Consider the following 17,881-nt stretch of genomic DNA (forward strand, 5'->3'; position numbering starts at 1 on the left):
TTTTAAAGGCTGAGTAATATTCCATTGTACATATGTACCACATTTTCTTTATCCATTCATCCATCAGTGGACACTTAGGTTGTTTCCACAACTTGGCTATTGTGAATAATGCTGCAACAAATATAGGAATGCAAATATCTCTTTGAGATCCTGATTTTAATTCTTTTGGATAAATACCCAGAAGTGGGATTGCTGGATCCTATGGTAGTTTTATTTTTAATGTTTTGAGGAACCTCCATACTATTTTCCATAGTGGGTGCACCATTTTATGTTCCCACCAACAGTGCACAAAGGTTCCAATTTCTGCTCATCTTTGCCAACATTTTTTGTCTTTTTTTTTTTTTTTTTTGGTGAGGAAGACTGGCCCTGGGCTAACATCCGTGCCCGTCTTCCTCCACTTTATATGGGACACCGCCACAGCATGGCCTGACAAGTGGTGCATCAGTGCACGCCCAGGATTCGAACCTGGGCTGCCAGCAGCAGAGCTCACGTGCTTAATCGCTATGCCACGGGGCTGGCCCCAATCTTTTTTTTTTTAAATAATGGCCATCTTAACCGGATGTGAGATGATATCTCATTGTGGTTTTGGTTTGCATTTCCCTGATGATCAGTGATGTTGAGCATCTTTTCATACACCTGTTGGCTATTTGTATGTCTTCTTTGGAGAAATGTCTATTCAAGTGCTTTGTCCATTTTTAAATTGAGTTATTAGTGTTTTTACTATTGAGTTGTAGGAGTTCCTTATATGTTTTGGAGATTAACCCCTTATATGATATGCAAATATTTTTTCCTGTTGCACAGGTTGCTTTTTCCTCTGTTGTTTCCTTTGCTGTGAGGAAGCCTTTTAGTTTGATGTAGTTCCACTTGTCTATTTTCCCTTTTGTTGTCTGTGCTCTTGGTGTTATATTCAAAAAATCATTACCAAGACCAATGTTGTGAAGCATTTCTCCTGTTTTCTTCCAGGAGTTTTAGAGTTTCAAGTCTTAGGTTTAAGTCTTGAATCCATTTTGATTTGATTTTTGTGTATGGTGTAAGATAAGGCTTCAATTTCATTTCTTTACATGTGAATATCCAATTTTCCCAACACCGTTTGTTAAAGAGACTATCTTTTTCCTGTTGTGTGTTTTTGGCACCATTGTTGAAGAACAATTGAACATATAAACATGGATTTAGGGCCGGCCCTGTGGCTTGGTGGTTAAGTGCGTGCACTGCAATGCTGGTGGTCCGGGTTCGGATCCCGGGTGCCCATCGAGGCACCACTTCTCCATCCATCCTGAGGCCGAGTCCCACATACAGCAACTAGAAGGATGTGCAGCTATGACATACAGCTATCTACTGGGGCTTTGGGGGGAAAAAATAAAATAAATAAAATCTTAAAAAAAAAAAAATAAAAAATAAATAAACATGGATTTATTTCTGGGCTTTCTATTCTGTTCCATTGGTCTATTGTCTGTCTTTACACCAATACCATACTGTTTTAATTACTGTAGCTTTGGGCTGGCCCCGTGGCTTAGCGGTTAAGTGCTCGCACTCCGCTACTGGCGGCCCGGGTTTGGATCCCAGACGTGCACTGACGCACCGCTTCTCCAGCTATGCTGAGGCCACGTCCCACGTACAGCAACTAGAAGGATGTGCAGCTATGACATACAACTATCTACTGGGGCTTTGGGGGAAAAAATAAATAAATAAAAATTATAAAAAAATTAATAATAATTACTGTAGCTTTGTAATATGTTTTGAAACAAGGAAGTGTGAGGCCTCCAGCTTTGTTCTTCTTTCTCATGATTGTTTTGATGATTTGGGGTCCTTTTTGATTCCATATGAATTTTAGGATTTTTTTTATTTCTGTAAAAAATGCCATTGGGAATTTGATAAAGATTGCAGTAGATCACTTTAGGAAGTATGGACATTTTAACAATATGAAATCTTCTGATCCATGAACATGGGGTGTCTTTTCACCTGTTTGTGTTTTCTTTAATTTCTTTCCTCAATGTTTTGTAATTTTCAATGGACAAGTCTTTGATTTCCTTGGTTAAGTTTAGTCCTAAGTATTTTATTCTTTTTGATGCTATTGTAAATGAGATTTTTTTTCTTAAATTTCTTTTCAGATAGTTCATTATTGTATAGAAACACAACTGATTTTTGTATGTTAAGTTTGTATCCTGCAGCTTCACTGAATTCATTTATTAGTTCTACCAGTTTCTTTTTGGCGTCTTTAGGGTTTTCTACGTATAAAATCGTGTCATCTATAAACAGAGATCCTTTTACTTCTTCCTTTCCCATTTGGATGCTTTTTATTTCTTTTTCTTGCCTGATTTCTCTGGCTAGGACTGCCCATATTATGTTGAATAGAAGTGGCAAAAGTGGGCATCTGTGCCTTGTTCTTGGTCTTAGAGGGAAAGCTTTCAGTTTTTTACCATTGAGTATGACGTTAACTGTGTGCTTGTCATATATGGCCTTTTTATGTTGAGGTAATTTCTTTCTATTCCTAATTAGTTGAGTTTTTTTTTTAATCATAAAAGAGTATTGAATTTTGTCAAATACTTTTTCTGCATCTATTGAGATGATCATGTGATTTTTATCCTTTGTCCTTTTAATGTGGTGTATCACATTGATTTGCATATGTTGACCCATCCTTGCATCCTTGGTCATGTTGCATGATCCTTTTCATAGGCTATTGGATTTGGTTTGCTAGTATTTTGTTGAAGATTTTGCATCTATATTCCTCAGGATAATGGTCTGTAGTTTTCTTTACTTGTAATACCTTTGTCTGGCTCTCATATCAGGGTAATGAGTTTGAAAGTGTTCCCTCTCTTCAAATTTTTGGAAGAGTTTGAGAATAGGTGTTAATTCATTTTTAAACGTTTGATAGAATTCACCAGTGAAGCATGTGGTCCTGGGCTTTTGTTGGGAAGTTTTTTTGTTTTGTTTTGTTTTGTTTTTTTTTTTTTTTAGTGAGGAAGATTGGCCCTAAGCTAACATCCATTGCCAATCTTCCTCTTTTTGCTTGAGGAAGATTGGCCCTGAGCTAACATCTGTGCCAGTCTTCCTCTATTTTGTATGTGGGACGCTGCCACAGTGTGGCTTGATGAGTGGTGTGTAGGTCCACGCCAGGGATCCGAACCTGTGAACCCTGGGCCACCTAAGTGGAGCGCATGAACTTAACCACTACACCACTGGGCTGGCTCCTGGGAAGTTTTTGATTACTGATTCAATCTCCTTACTTGTTATTGGTTGTTCAGATTTTCAGTCTTTTCATGATTCAGTTGTGGTAGGTTGTATATTTCTAGGAATTTATCCATTTCTTCTAGGTTATCCAGTTTGTTGATGTATAATTGTTCCTAGTAGCCTCTTATGATCCTTTTTATTTCTGTGGCATTGGTTGTAATTTGTCCTATTTCATTTCTGATTTTATTTATTTGAGTCTTCTCTCTTTTTTTCTTAGTCTACTAACGGTTTGTCAATTTTGTTTATCTTTGCAAAAAACTGACTCAGTTTCATTGATTTTTTTTCTTTTCTCTATTTCATTTATTTTTGCTCTAATCTTTATTATTTCCTTCTTTCTGCTAACTTTGGGCCTAGTTTGTTCTTCCTTTTCTAGTTTCTTGAGGTTAAAATTAGGTCATTTATTTGCAATCTTTCTTTTTTATCTGCTGCCAATTCCTCTCTTTTTTGCTGAGGAAGATTGGCCCTGGACTAACATCCATGCCCATCTTCCTCTACTTCATGTGGGACGCCTGCCACAGCATGGCTTGATGAGCAGTGCATAGGTCCACACCAGAGATCCGAACCTGTGAACTCCGGACCACCGAAGCACAGCGTGTGAACTTAACCACTATGCCACCAGGCTGGCCTTCTTTTTTAATATAAGTGTTTATCACTATAAACTTCCCTAGAATTACTTTTGCTACATCCCAGAAGTTTTGATATGTTGTGTTTTCATTATTGTTTGTCTCAAGATATTTTCTTTCTTTTTTTTTTGCGAGGAAGATTGGCCCTGAGCTAACATCTGCCAATCCCCCTCTTTTTGCTGAGGAAGACTGGCCCTAGGCTAACATCCATGCTCATCTTCCTCCACTTTATATGGGATGCTGCCACAGCATGGCTTGACAAGTGGTGCGTCGGTGCGTGCCCAGGATCCGAACCAGTGAACCCCAGGCCGCCGCAGCGGAGCACGCGCACTTAACAGCTTGTGCCTCTGGGCCGGCACCTCAAGATATTTTCTAATTTTTCTTTTGCTTCTTTGACTCATTGGTTGTTCTAGAGTGTGTTGTTTAATTTCCATGTATTTGTGAATTTTCTAGTTTTACTTCTGCTATTAATTTCTTGTTTCATTCCTTTGTAATCAGAAAATATATTTGATATGATTTCAGTATTTTTATATTTGTTAAGTTTTGTTTTGTAACACAAAATGTAACCTATCCTGGAGAATGTTCTACATGCACTCGAGAAGGATTAGTATGATGCTCTGTTGGGTGGAATGATATATATGTATCTGTTAGGTCCATTTGATCTATAGTGTTTTTCAAGTCATCTGTTTCCTTATTGATCTTCTATCTGGATGTTATATCCATTACTGATAGTAGGGTATTGAAATCCCCTACTATTATTGTGTTGCTGTCTATTTTTGTCTTCTGTTCTGTCAATGTTTGCTTCATATATTTGGTTGCTCTGATGTTGAGTGGCTATATACTTATTTATAATTGTTATATCTTCTTGGTGAGTTGGCCCTTTTATCATGATACAATGTCCTTCTTTGTCTCTTTTGAGAGTTTTTGATATAATGTCTATTTTGTCTGATATAAATGTGGCCACCTCTGTGCTCTTGGTTACCATTTGCATGGAATGTCTTTTTCAATCCCTTCACTTTCAGCCTGTGTGTGTCTTTAAATATAGAGAGTCTTTGGTAGACAGCATATATTTGGGTCTTGTTTTTTATCCATTCAGCCATTCTGTGTCTTTTGATTGGGGAGTTTAGTCCATTTACATTTAAAGTAATTATTGAAAGAGAAGGACTTACTATTGATGTTTTGTTCATTTTTTTTGGTCTATCTTTTAGTTTTTTTTTTATCTCTCTTCTCCTCTCTTGCTGTCTTCCTTTGTGTTTCATTGAATTTTTGTAGTGACATGTTTTGATTCTTTCTCATTTTCATTTGTGTATCTTCTATAGGTATTTTCTTTGTGGTTACCATAGGACTTACATAAAACATCTTATAGTTGTAATAATCTAAGTTGATAAAAACTTAACTTCAATCACATACAAAAACTCTACACCTTTACTTCCCCTCCACTTTATGTTACTGATGTCAAAAAATACATCTTTTTATATTGTGTACCCATTAACATATTTTTATAGTTATTTTTTATACTTTTGTCTTTTAACTTCTATATCAAAATTAAGTGATTTATGCACTATTGTCAATAGTATTACAGTATTCTGTATTTGTCTATATATTTAATGTTACCAATGAGCTTTATACTGAAGAACGCTTTTGTGTTGCTGTTTAGCATGCTTTCATTTCAACCTGAAGGACTCCCTTTAAAATTTCTTGTAAGGCAGGTCTAGTGGTGATATACTCCCCCAGTTTTTTTTTTTACCTGGGAGAGTCTTTATTTCTCCTTCATTTATTAAGGAGAATTTTGTCAGATATAGTATTCTTGGTTGGCAGTTTTTCTTCAGTACTTTGAATATACCTTCTACTTCCTTCTGATTTGCAGGGTTTCTGCTGAGAAATTTGCTAATAGTCTTATGTGGATTCTCTTGAATGTGATGTCTCTTTTCTTGCTCTCTTTTTTTTTAGTTTGACTTTTTATTTATATTCTATGTATAAGTGATACCATGCAGTATTTGTTTTTCTCTGTGTAGCTTATTTCACTTGGCATAATGCCCTCAAGGTCCGTATATGTTGTCACAAATGGCAAGATTTCCTTCTTTCTCATGGCTGAATAAAATTCCATTGTGTATGTATATACCACATCTTCCTTATCCATTCATCTGTTGACTGACACTTAGGTTGTTTCCGTATCTTGGCTATTGTAAATAATGCTGCATTGAACATGGGAATACAGGTATCTCTTTGATGTCCTTTTTCATTTCCTTTGGACATATACCCAGAAGGGGGATTGCTAGATCATATGGTAGTTCTATTTTTAATGTTTCGAGGATCCTCCATACTGTTTTCCATAGTGGCTGCACTAATTTACATCTCCACCAACAGTGTACAAGAGTTCCCTTTTCTCCATATCCTCACTAACACTTGTCATCTCTTGTCTTTTTGATGATAGCCATCTTAACAGGTGTGAGGTGATATCTCATTGTGGTTTTTTTTGCATTTCCATGATGATTAGCGATGTTGAGCACCTTTTCATGTACCTGTTGGCAATTTGTATGTCTTCTTTAGAAAAATGTCTATTCAGTTCCTCTGCAATTTTTTTTTTTGTGAGGAAGATTGGCTCTGAGCTAACATCTGTGCCAGTCTTCCTCTATTTTGTTTGTGGGACACTGCCACAGCATGGCTTGATGAACAATATGCAAGTCTGTGCCTGGGATCCAAACCTGTGTACCCCGGGCCACTGAAGTGGAGCATGTGAACTTAACCACTATGCCACCAGGCTTGCCCCATCCCCATTTTTTAATTGGATTTTTTGTTTCTTTGCTATTGAGTTGTATGAGTTCTTTATATATTTTGGGTTTTAATCCCTTATCAGATATGTAACATGCGAATATTTTCTGCCATTTGGTGGGTTGCCTTTTTATTTTGTTGATGGTTTCCTTTGCCGTGCAGAGATTTTTAGGTTGATGTAGTCCCACTTTTTTGCTTTTTATTTTGTTGTTTGTGCATTTTGTAAGTACCAGGGGCTTCAATATCTTGTAATTTCCTTGTTTTTTTTCACCCTTTGTATCTTTGTGTTTCTTAACAATTCCTTTTTAAGTAGAGTCTGTGTCTTGCAGCTCGCTCAACTATAATCCACTGTTATAGTGGAGCCCTGTTGATGTGGTGGTAAGGTGTAGTGGAGGGGATACATTCTATAATGTTATGAATACATTTCAATTTTTTAATGAACCTGTGTCCCTGACCTTTGACCTTTAGAAGCATTCCTTAGCCTTTTTTTCTCTCCTCTTACATATGATGAGAAGATGAGAGAGTGCTGGAACTGGCCTCTTGGCCCTTACCCTGGTCAGATAAGGCTCTGGTAACCTAATTTCCCTTGGAGAGCAAGCCCTTGTTGTGGAGGATGTTCTGGGAGCATTTCACAATGCTTACTTTTCTCTCCCCCTCCCTGAAACACAAGAGGATTTTTCTCGGATCTTCACCATGAGAACCTGCTTGGGCTCCTGGCTGCCAAGCCTGCAAAAGGGTTGGGCTCCCTGGGTCCCTGAGAGTTTTTAACTGTAAAACTAGTCCAGACCCAGGCTCTTGTAATTCATCAAAATTGCCATTTTAGTGTTTCTACCAGTTACTGGTTCTAGTCGCTTCTCCTTCAGGGAAGCTGATCTCAGCTCTAATTCTCTGTATTTGCCTGTCTTTCCAAATTTGGGTGTGGTGGAGTTCCCTGTGATATCAGTCTCAGTGGATCTAAGAAAAGTCATTGATTTCAGTTTATTCAGTGTTTTTTCTTGCTTTGAGGCTAGTAGTGATGACTTGCAAGCTCTTTGCATGTCAGAGCTGAAATCAGAAGTCCTTTAATGATTTTTTTGAATTATTGTTTTGGAGGTTGCTCTGAGGCTTTCCATATATATATCTTAAATTGTCAGAATCTCCTTTATATTTACACTAACTTAATTCTAGTTACATATACAAATGTTATACATACTACATCTATATTTTACAAACCCAATAATACATTGCTATAGTAATTACTTGATATAATTTTATGTGTATTAATAAAACTGAGAGAAGAAAGGAGAAGAAGGATATATTTATAGCATTTGTTATATTAACATTCTTATTTACCATTTGTTTATGTTCATTTCTTGCTGTGGATTTGAGTTATTATCTGGTATTATATCCTTATTCCAATAGGGCTTTCCTTCCACTCACCTGCATTGTGCTATTGTTGTAAAATATATTACATTTCTATATGTTATAGGCCCCAAAATACAATTACATAATAAGGCTTTATACAATTATTTTTATATCAGTTAAGAGAAGAAGGAGAAATATGTATTTATACTATCTTTCATAACTGCATGATTACCTTTACTGGTAATCTATGTTTTTATATGTGGATTTTAATTTACATCTGGATTTACTTGATTTTAACCTATAAGTTTAGTATTTCTTGTAAGATGGGTCTTCTAACAAAGAATTCTCTCAGGTTTTGTTTATCCTGGAATGTTTTCATTCTACCTTTATTTTTGAAAGATAGTTTGGATGAATATAGAATTTTTGGTTGACAATTTTGTTTCTTTTATTACTTTGAATATGTTATTTCATTGTCTTCTGGTGTCCATTAATTCTGATGAGAAATTAGCTGTTAATCTTATTCTGGTTCCCTAGCCCATGATGAGTTGTTTTTCTCTTGCTCTTTTCAAGATTTTCTCTTTGTCTTTGTCTCACAGCACTTTTACTATAATTTGTCTGCATATGGATCTCTTTACATTTATCCTACTTGGAATTCATTGAGCTTCTTGGATGTGTAGATTAATATTTTCCTCAAGTTTGGGAAGTTTTCAGTCATTATTTCTTCAAATATTTTTTCTGCTCCATACTCTCTCCTCTCCTTTTGGTACTCCCATCATGCATATGTTGTTGTGCTTAAAGATGTCCCACATTTCCCTGAGACTCTGTTCATTTTTTTGTTCTTATTTTCTCTGATTGCATTATCTTTATCAATCTATCTTTAAGTTCACTGATTCTTTCTTCTGCCAGTTCAGATCTACCATTGAGCACCTCTAGTGAATTTTAAAATTTTAGTTATTGTACTTTTTCACTTCAGAATTTCCATTTGTTTTTATAATTTCTGTCTGATATTCTCTATTTGATGAGACACTGTCATCGTACCTTCCTTTAATTCTTTAAGCATGGTTTCCTTTGGTTCTTGGAACACATTTGTAATTGTTACTTTGAAGTCTTTGTTAAATTTGACATTTTGTCACTCTATCAATTTATGTTGTCTTCCCCCCCACCCCCATGTATGGGTCACACATTCCTGTTTATTTGCCTGTCACATTTTTTGTTGTTGTTGAAAACTAGACATTTATCCAATTTTAGGCTTAGGAATTCTGGATAGTGATTTCCTTCCCTCCTCTCTCGGGTTTGTTTTTGTTGTTGTTTGCTTATTTGTTTGTTTAGTAACTTGATTAGACTATTTTAGTGAAGTCTATTTCCCCCACAGTGTGCAACCTCTCATGTCACTTCTTAGAGGACACAGCCTTGGTCATGCACACAGTCACCCTGAAATGACAGTGGTTTTAGCAGCCTTCTCATTGTCTCTCTTCCTGATCTCTCTGTTAAGCTGTCTACCCCCATTTGGTATCACATCCAGCTGTTAGGCTCCACTAATTTCCAGTTGATTGCTCTAATGTTTTTGACAATTCCCTGGGGCATAAATTGATCTGCCATCTGATCCAATTAAGTTTAGGCAGGAGTAGTTTTTTTTTTTTTTGGTGAGGAAGATCGGCCCTGAGCTAACATCTGCCAATCCTCCTCTTTTTTTGCTGAGGAAGACTGGCCCTGGGCTAACATCTGTGCCCATCTTCCTCCACTTTACATGGGATGCTGCGACAGCATGGCTTGCCAAGCAATGCGTCAGTGCACGCCTGGGATCCAAACTGGTGAACCCTGGGCCACCGCAGCAGAGTGTGTGCACTTAACTGCCTGCGCCACAGGGCTGGCCCCCAGGGGTAGCTTTGAGACCAGTCTTTGAAGTTTGTTCTGATCCTTCTTAGTACTTCTTTACTATCGCTTTACTTAGTTCTCGCTAGTGACCTAGTTGGCCTGTGGTCTAGCTTCTTGCTCTTAATTAAGAAGAGCAACCAGCATCCTCTTATTTGTTTACCACCAAAATCTTCGTTGTTTTTGCAAGAGCCTTTAGGCTTGAATTTCCCCACACTCTTTTTTGACTAAAACCAGTTCCTTTGGGGAGAGCTTCAGAGCTCCCCATTCCTATGGATTGCCTTTCCCCCCTGGGCAAAATCTTTGAGCCACTACTCTGGGCACTCAGCAGGGCAGTAGCCTCTGGTCTTTTCTGCTTGCCTCTCCTAGGACAGAACCTTTACCCTACAAGTGAGCTGAGGTGAAGGTGATTGGACCCCAGTATTTTCAGCCTGCCACACCTGGGGTAGAGCCTCCTCCCTAAGTGTGGGCTGAGCAGAGAAGGAAGCCTCCAACCTCTCAGCCACACTCACTAGGAATTTAGCTTCTTCAACCCAGAGTTGAAGCAGATGAGACGTGCTAGTGAGACATTGTGTCCTTGGATTGGGAGCTGAGGAGAGAAGGAGGCCTGTCTTCTTGGCCATACTTGCCTGAAGTGGAGTTTCTCTCATGCTGAGCTGGGAGGGGCAGACAGAGGGAGATAGCAGATCATGGGTCAAATGCTACAAACTCTCCCTGTTCTCACTGAGTTTTGGAATATTTTCTTGAATAAATGTTTTTTCACTTATCATATAGCAGTATGACAATTTCTAGAGACTTTAAATGGTTGTTGTTTTTTTTTATAGTTTCCACCAGCTTTGCTTATTTCACTGGGGTCCATGGAGCATCTCATGACACCGTCCTGAAAGTGAAACTCCTCACTATTTCCTTTTAAGCCCCTTTGTGCCACTCCTTGATCTCAGCCTAAACTTTTTACCACTTTTATATTGTCTCAGTTTACAGTTCTGCCACTTAAAAGCTGTGTTACCCAAGGTAATGCACTTAATTCTAAGCCTTAATTTCTTCACTTGTAAAATGAGGATAAAACCACCTACCTTACAGGATTAAATGAAATAATGTATACAAAGTACCCAGCATAGAGCACAAGGTAGTTGTTGCCACTGCCCATTTCTACTTTATTCATCTTCTACCAGCTACTAGTTGTTTTTCAGAAAAAAAATTATGTGATATTTCAAGCATACAAAGAGCAGAGATAAAATAAAGTACACCCACGTACACACCATTCAGCTTAAGACACAAACTATAACTGCAATTGTAGTCCTGTGTATACTCTCCAATACTTCCTGCTCCACCCTTCATCACTAGAGGGAACCATAGTCCTGAATTTGTTTTCATTATTTCCAGGAATGTTTTCATACTTTTATTTTTTTATTTTTTTTATTTTTTTTATTTTTTATTTTTTTTATTTATTTATTTATTTTTTTTTTTGCCCCCAAAGCCCCAGTAGATAGTTGTATGCCATAGCTGCACACCCTTCTAGTTGCTGTATGTGGGACTCGGCCTCAGGATGGACAGAGAAGTGGTGCCTCGATGCGCACCCGAGATCCGAACCCGGGCCGCCAGCATCGCAGCGAGCGCACTTAACCACCAAGCCACAGGGCCGGCCCTGTTTTCATACTTGATTACCTATCTTTAATAAAGAAAAAATAGTTCAGATGCATTTTTTCTGTGATGGATACATAAACATCCTGTGTGTATAAGGACATATTTCTTAATACCAGTAAAAAGAGATCCCCCTCATGTTAGCTTACCATTTTTATGGACACATAGTCTTTTCCTTTTAATTTGAGAACAGCATTTCTGGATAAATACCAGAAAGAAGTGGTTATACCTCAAATAGAAGGTTTTTTTTTTCTTTCTTTTTTTTTTTGTGAGGAAGATTGGCCTTGAGCTGACGTCTGTTGCCAATCTTCCTCTTTTTGCTGTGGAAGATTGTCCCTGAGCTAACATCTGTGCCCATCCTCGTCTATTTTGTATGTGGGACGCCTGCCACAGCATGGCTTGATGAGTGGTGAGTAGGTCTGCGCCCAGGATCCGAGCCCGTGAATCCTGGGCCACTGAAGCAGAGCACATGAACTGAACCACTATGCCACCGGGCCAGCCCCTCAATAGCAAATTTTGTAGTGTTTAGAGGAGTTTCTGTTGTAACTCTGTGTGCTAAAATGTTACTTACTGCATTTCCCCATATTAGGAATTTAATTTTATAAATAACAGTAGAGATTCCTTCAAACATTATGATTTAAAGTTTTTTTTTTTTTTTGTGAGGAAGATCAGCCCTGAGCTAACATCCATTGCCAATCCTCCTCTTTTTGCTGAGGAAGATTGGCTCTGGGCTAACACCCATGCCCACCTTCCTCTGCTTTATATGTGGGATGCCTGCCACAGCATGGCTTGATAAGTGGTGCGTAGGTCTGCACCCGGGATCCGAACCTGCGAACCCCGTGCTGCTGAGGCAGAGCACACGAACTTAACCGCTACACCACCGGGCCAGCCCCAATGATTTAAAGTTTGTTACATAGTTAATTTAAAGATTCTCAACGTTTTGGGGAATTATTATTCCACTGTTTGCTTGATTTTGGTTAGTGATGTTGTTTGAGAATTTTATGATATCCTTTGAAGTGATGAAAGACTCACTAGAGTCCCGTAGAACTGAATTTTTATCTTACTCATTTATTTACATGTAAGGGATGAAAACTAAGTTAAAATATTTGGGGGTTTTCTTCAGATGTGCTTCTAATCTAATCTTGGCTATTTTGCATGCATCTTGTGGTTATTTATGCTGACATACTAGAGGCAAAGCATAGTTGAGTGAAATTCACAAAAAATTCAGATTAAAATCCTGTTTTCGATGAAGGTTTCAGCCGAAATAGGGGCATTGGTGGATTTCTGCTGAACCTGTAGATGCTTAGAAGCAGGAAAAGCACTGAGCCTGAGCAGGCCAGTCAGGTGAACTTCTTTGTTTCAGCCTGCAGGTGGCAACATCATACCAGAAATGAGCTTCACAATTGGCAATGAGAAGGCATGCGGCCTTAAAATTGTATGAGTGCATGTTGGTATCTTGTTAAAAAATGCAGTAATGTATTTATTATCTGAATTTGGATACATAAGCAGACCCCACCTTTGATGTGTCCTCCCTATTTACATATATTTGAATGGCCGCCCCAGTCTTTTGCTATCCCCTGAGTGAGGTCTTCTGGGATTTCCCCTCTCTCTCCCCTTCTGGCTTGCTACTGTAGCTCATGTTTCTTCCTGGGAATAACCTCTCTTTTACAAAAATACCCACTCCCATGCTTCGGTGTGGCGTCCATCCTTTTCACTAGGGAGCGAGTCCCAAAGTTAAGAGAGCAGGGAGAGGAGGAGAGAGCGCTAAGATAGATCTGGACCTTCCTTCTGTCTCTATTGCAGCGACTACCACAAGCACCACTGTGTACTTTCCTCTTGTTGGTTTTATTCACCCTATGTTTACCATTGTTGTCAGCAATGAAGGCTTTGAGAAAAACCCAAAGAATTGTGTACTTGCTTCGGGGAAGGAGCATAGGAATAATTCTGTGCTGTTTCTGTCTTTGAGGAACCAGGGAAGGGAGCAAGTGAGGTTGATCACAAACAAAAAGTGGTGGGGACAAAAAAGAAGCAGACCGCCCAGTCTCTGGAACTGGATAAATGAAAAAGGGATAATAGAAATCCACCCAACTCAGTGTGAGCGGCATCCCTGGGATTTTCCACTGGCCAAAGCCCCGGGCCTCCCAGCACCTCATGCCTCACTTTCCTTTTCCGGGCCACAGTGATTCTCAAGAAAGGCTGGTGGGGAGGGAGTGAGCTGGGGAGAAGAAATACCCGATCCTTTTCTAGGACTGCTCTAGGTAGAGTTATCATCATTGAAAGTAGAAATCTAAGCAAAGATGCCACAGAAATACTGTTATATGAGATGGTTAAGCTCTGTAGTTGTATTACAATATACAATAGTTTTCTTGAGCTTTTTAGCCTGACCCAGAACATACCAGAGCCCCATCCACCATGCATTCTATGAGATAAACATATGTTGAGTTTCAAACAACATTCCTACATTGAGAACTACTTCTGTTGTATCACATCACAGATACAGAACATGTTAAGCTTGAAAAGCAAGTCTTAACCCACTGACATTTCAAACAGGCTGCATAAAATTAAAAACTGCATTTTTAAGACCCATTGTTTTTTGTATGACGATATATATTTGCGTATTCTATTTGTGTATAACAATATTAATTTGTGTATTAAATTTATTTGCCTAAGTAACTGTGTCTTTTAGGATCTATTTAACATAATGGGCCGTGGCTTTATAAGACAGTTTTGTTCTTGCGTTGCACTAGGAAAATGTTCTTTTCTTCCAAATTGCTAGTATTTTACTCTAAAATAGTGATCTCACGTTATACTGAAAATTAAAAAAAAAAATCTTTTATAATATTTAACAACCCCAGAAGTTAGAATGCTGCATGGAAAGTAATAACAAAGTACACATTAGCATTAGCTTTTAATTGTTGTAACCCTTGTATCAATTAGATGAGAATGAGGGCAGTTATTTAGACATGGAAAGAAAACATAAGACTTGTTTACCAAATTGAAAAGAAATTAAGAAAATGATTTTCTCTAAATTACATTTCTACTCAAATGCACTCTCCAAATTCAAGTTATTTTCCTAATTATATTTTTTATGCGTTGAATTTTTAAACCTCTTTGTGCACTTATGCTCTTGATTGGAAATTAAACATCAATCGAGTTTCCATTAAGCTGGAAATCACAGCTTAATCGTAGTTTTTAAAGATGTGATTTGAGCAAGGTATTTGACTTGGAATAATAATAATAGAAATAAAATTGCATCTATTAACTACTTTAAAGCTTACCAAATACTTCCTGTACAGAGGCAGTGTGGTGTCATGGAAAGACCTGAGGCTTTGACTTCAGACCTGGGTATGAACCCCAACTTAGCCATTTACTTGCTATTACTCACCCTTCCTGAGGCTCAGGTTTCTCATCTGTACAATGAGGATAACACCTATATTGAGATGTTCTTGTGAATATTAAACAAGAACAAATGCATGCAAAGATCTTAGTGTGAAACAGTACAAACCTCAATATCTAATCCTCACAATTTTAGTAGGAAGTAGGCTTTATCTCTATTTTACAGATGAGTCAGCTGAGGCTAGGTAACTGATCCAAGGTCACCAAATCTGTTTTATGACTGAGGCCAGGACACTTCCCTCCTCTCAGCTGCTTCTGGAACAAGACTGCAAAAACTGATAAAATACTCAGCGTCGATTGTTAGAAGTGACCATTCAGATGCAATCTAGCTTCCCTTAAGCCCTTTATACCCTCTGACATGCGTGTGATACTGCATGACTCAAGGCTGCTGGTACATAAGCTGAAACCCCATCCTTTTCTCTCCTGCTCACAAAAGCCCAAGGAGGGAGAGTGTCTCTTAATAGGGATAACCTGCAATCCACCCCATTCCTGGCCTCCCTAGTATTTTATTACTGAAAGAAAGTTTCTTTGAACACATTTTACAACTATTGCAACCCATCACAGTTGGGAACCGCTGCATAAGATGCAGAATAAGTAGGTCATTTTGTAGTAGAGGGTTCCTATGGGAGCGTGATGGGAAAGATTGGTGGAGCTACTAGGAGTCTACAAAGTTAAGACTTGATCTTGTAAGCAATCAGAGGTTCTTGAGTAGGAAAGCAACAGGATTCCAGTCGTGGTCTATAGGATGGTTTAGAAGCAAAAAAGCTTGGAAGCCAGGAGACCAGTTGGACTATTGAAGTGAACCAGATCGGATGAGATGAAGGCCTGAACTAAGGCAGTGGCAGTGGGAATGGAAAGGAATAAACAGATACAAGAAGACTTGTGACTAGATATGCATGGATGAGAAGGAGGGAAAGGGGTCAAGTGATAAGCAGAACTTTCAAAATATGCTGTCAGTTAGGCAATAAGTGTCCTTCTTTAATTATATTGTGTGTAAATGTATAAAACGATCTTGCAGCCCCAGGACTCAATATCCCATTGGTGGAAAGGAGACAATCCAGAGGATGCTAAAGGACAGAGAAAGCATAAGCTTAGAATTGGACATTTACAAGACATAGTTCATAAAACATTAATACAGTCTTTTTTTTAACCAAGTTGTTGCCTTATGGAATTGTTTGGGTAGGCTTTTATGTGACGTTGTAGTGAGTCATACAAACATGCTGCTATCTGAATTTTGAACTTGATTCTGGAACATTACAAGTGAGTGCCCTGGTGATAGGGAGCGCTTGGTGAGTTGCTACCCTTAACATCTGACCAGCCAATAACTAGAATGTTTGAAATGACTAAGAAAATATTTTTTTAAACCTTGCATTGAGGTCATCTGATAGACCGTGTGCCCTGTGCCCATGGGTGCAGGCTCCTTAAGGGCAGGGATTTTTGTTTTGTTCACTGCTGTATCCCTAGCAGAAAACAGAGCCTGTCACTTAGTAGATGCTCAATAAATAATTGTTGGATGAGAAAATGAAGCCAGGGATCGTGACTGTCTGGCTCACCACTATAGTCCAAGTGCTGGGCACAATGCTGATTGCATAGCAGGAGCTAAATAAAGGTTTATTGAATTCAGTTGAAATGAACTGGACAGCATTCAGACTAGTGAAACAAGTTTTATTTGGTTTTATATTGTGTGGAATACAGTAAAATAATGTTCTGTTGATAATTCTTTTTTTTTTTTTTTTATAATTTTATTTATTTATATTTTTATCCCCAAAGCCCCAGTAGATAGTTGTATGTCATAGCTGCACATCCTTCTAGTTGCTGTATGTGGGACGCGGCCTCAGCATGGCCGGAGAAGCGGTGCGTCGGTGCGCGCCCGGGATCCGAACCCGGGCCGCCAGCAGCGGAGCGCACGCACTTAACCGCTAAGCCATGGGGCCGGCCCTGTTGATAATTCTTTACTTGAGATATTAAGCAGTAACAAGACTATATTCGTTCTTTTGCTAGTGATGATCTGGAACAGTTTATGGAAAGTCAAGGTGCATCCAGCCCAGGGATCCTCATTTTAACAACAAGCCTCAGCAAACCATTCATGCGACTGGAAAAGTATGTTACTCTCTTGCAAGAGTTGGAACGGCATATGGAGGTAAGGGAAGGCGAGCTTTTTTAAGCTCGTGTACAAGTACGGGCCTCTGCTCTGGAGGAAGCAGCCAGTCTGCATCCAAACTAACCTTGCTGAGGAATTCGGAAAAAGCTTTGGTTTCAAAATGGACTTGATTCAATCTTCCCTCTTCCTGGGGTTCTAGTTTTCCTCTTTATGCAGCAAAATAAGAAGGGGACATTCTTTTTTTTTTCCTCAAGATTTTTTAGTTTTTACTTATTTTTATATATTTTTCCAGCTCTATTGAGATATGATTCACAAATAAATATTGTATATCTTTAGGCTGTACAGTGTGATTTTTTAAAGTGTATAATGTGATGATTTAATATATTTATACATTGTGAAATGATTACCACAATCAAGTTAATTAACACATCCGTCACCTCACATAGTTACCATTTTTTTTAAAATGATGAGAACACTTAAGATTTACTCTTTTAGCAGATTTCAAGTATACAATATAGTGTTATAAACTAATCACCATGCTGTACATTAGATCTCCATACTTATTCATCTTATAATGGAAGATCCCCATCCTTTACTACTAAATATTCATGATCATTCTCCCTCCCCCTTCTTCTCCTCCCAGCCTTGGTCCTGTTGCTTCCCTCAAGTCTATGCTAACTTATTGACAGGTTTTCTTCTGCCCTCTCATCTGTAGATGGTGGTTCAATCAAAATCGACCAAGAAATCTTCTGTTGTTCTGGTATATGAACCATCTTTATTGTGGGAGATAGACAAAGCAAAACAACATCAGAAAATATAAAGAACACTTTCACTATAGACAGAAATATTTATCTCCAGAGCACTTCCATTATAATCCAGAGTCATTCACCTTTCTGACTCTGGA

At 38.3% G+C, this 17,881-nt stretch overlaps 1 protein-coding gene across 5 annotated transcripts in view; it reads left to right on the forward strand.

The window, feature by feature from the left end:
* ARHGEF6 (Rac/Cdc42 guanine nucleotide exchange factor 6) overlaps positions 1–17,881 on the forward strand; it is a 106,200-nt gene that overhangs the window by 66,086 nt on the left and 22,233 nt on the right. For all 5 annotated transcript variants that reach the window (XM_004441633.3, XM_087426828.1, XM_087426829.1 and 2 more), the window contains exon 10: positions 16,878–17,016. In XM_004441633.3, the coding sequence (XP_004441690.1) occupies positions 16,878–17,016 (139 nt within the window). The remainder of the gene's footprint in view (positions 1–16,877; positions 17,017–17,881) is intronic.

This window comes from Ceratotherium simum, chromosome X (assembly GCF_057802395.1).
Source record: "Ceratotherium simum simum isolate JZ-2026a chromosome X, ASM5780239v1, whole genome shotgun sequence".
NCBI lineage: Eukaryota > Metazoa > Chordata > Mammalia > Perissodactyla > Rhinocerotidae > Ceratotherium > Ceratotherium simum.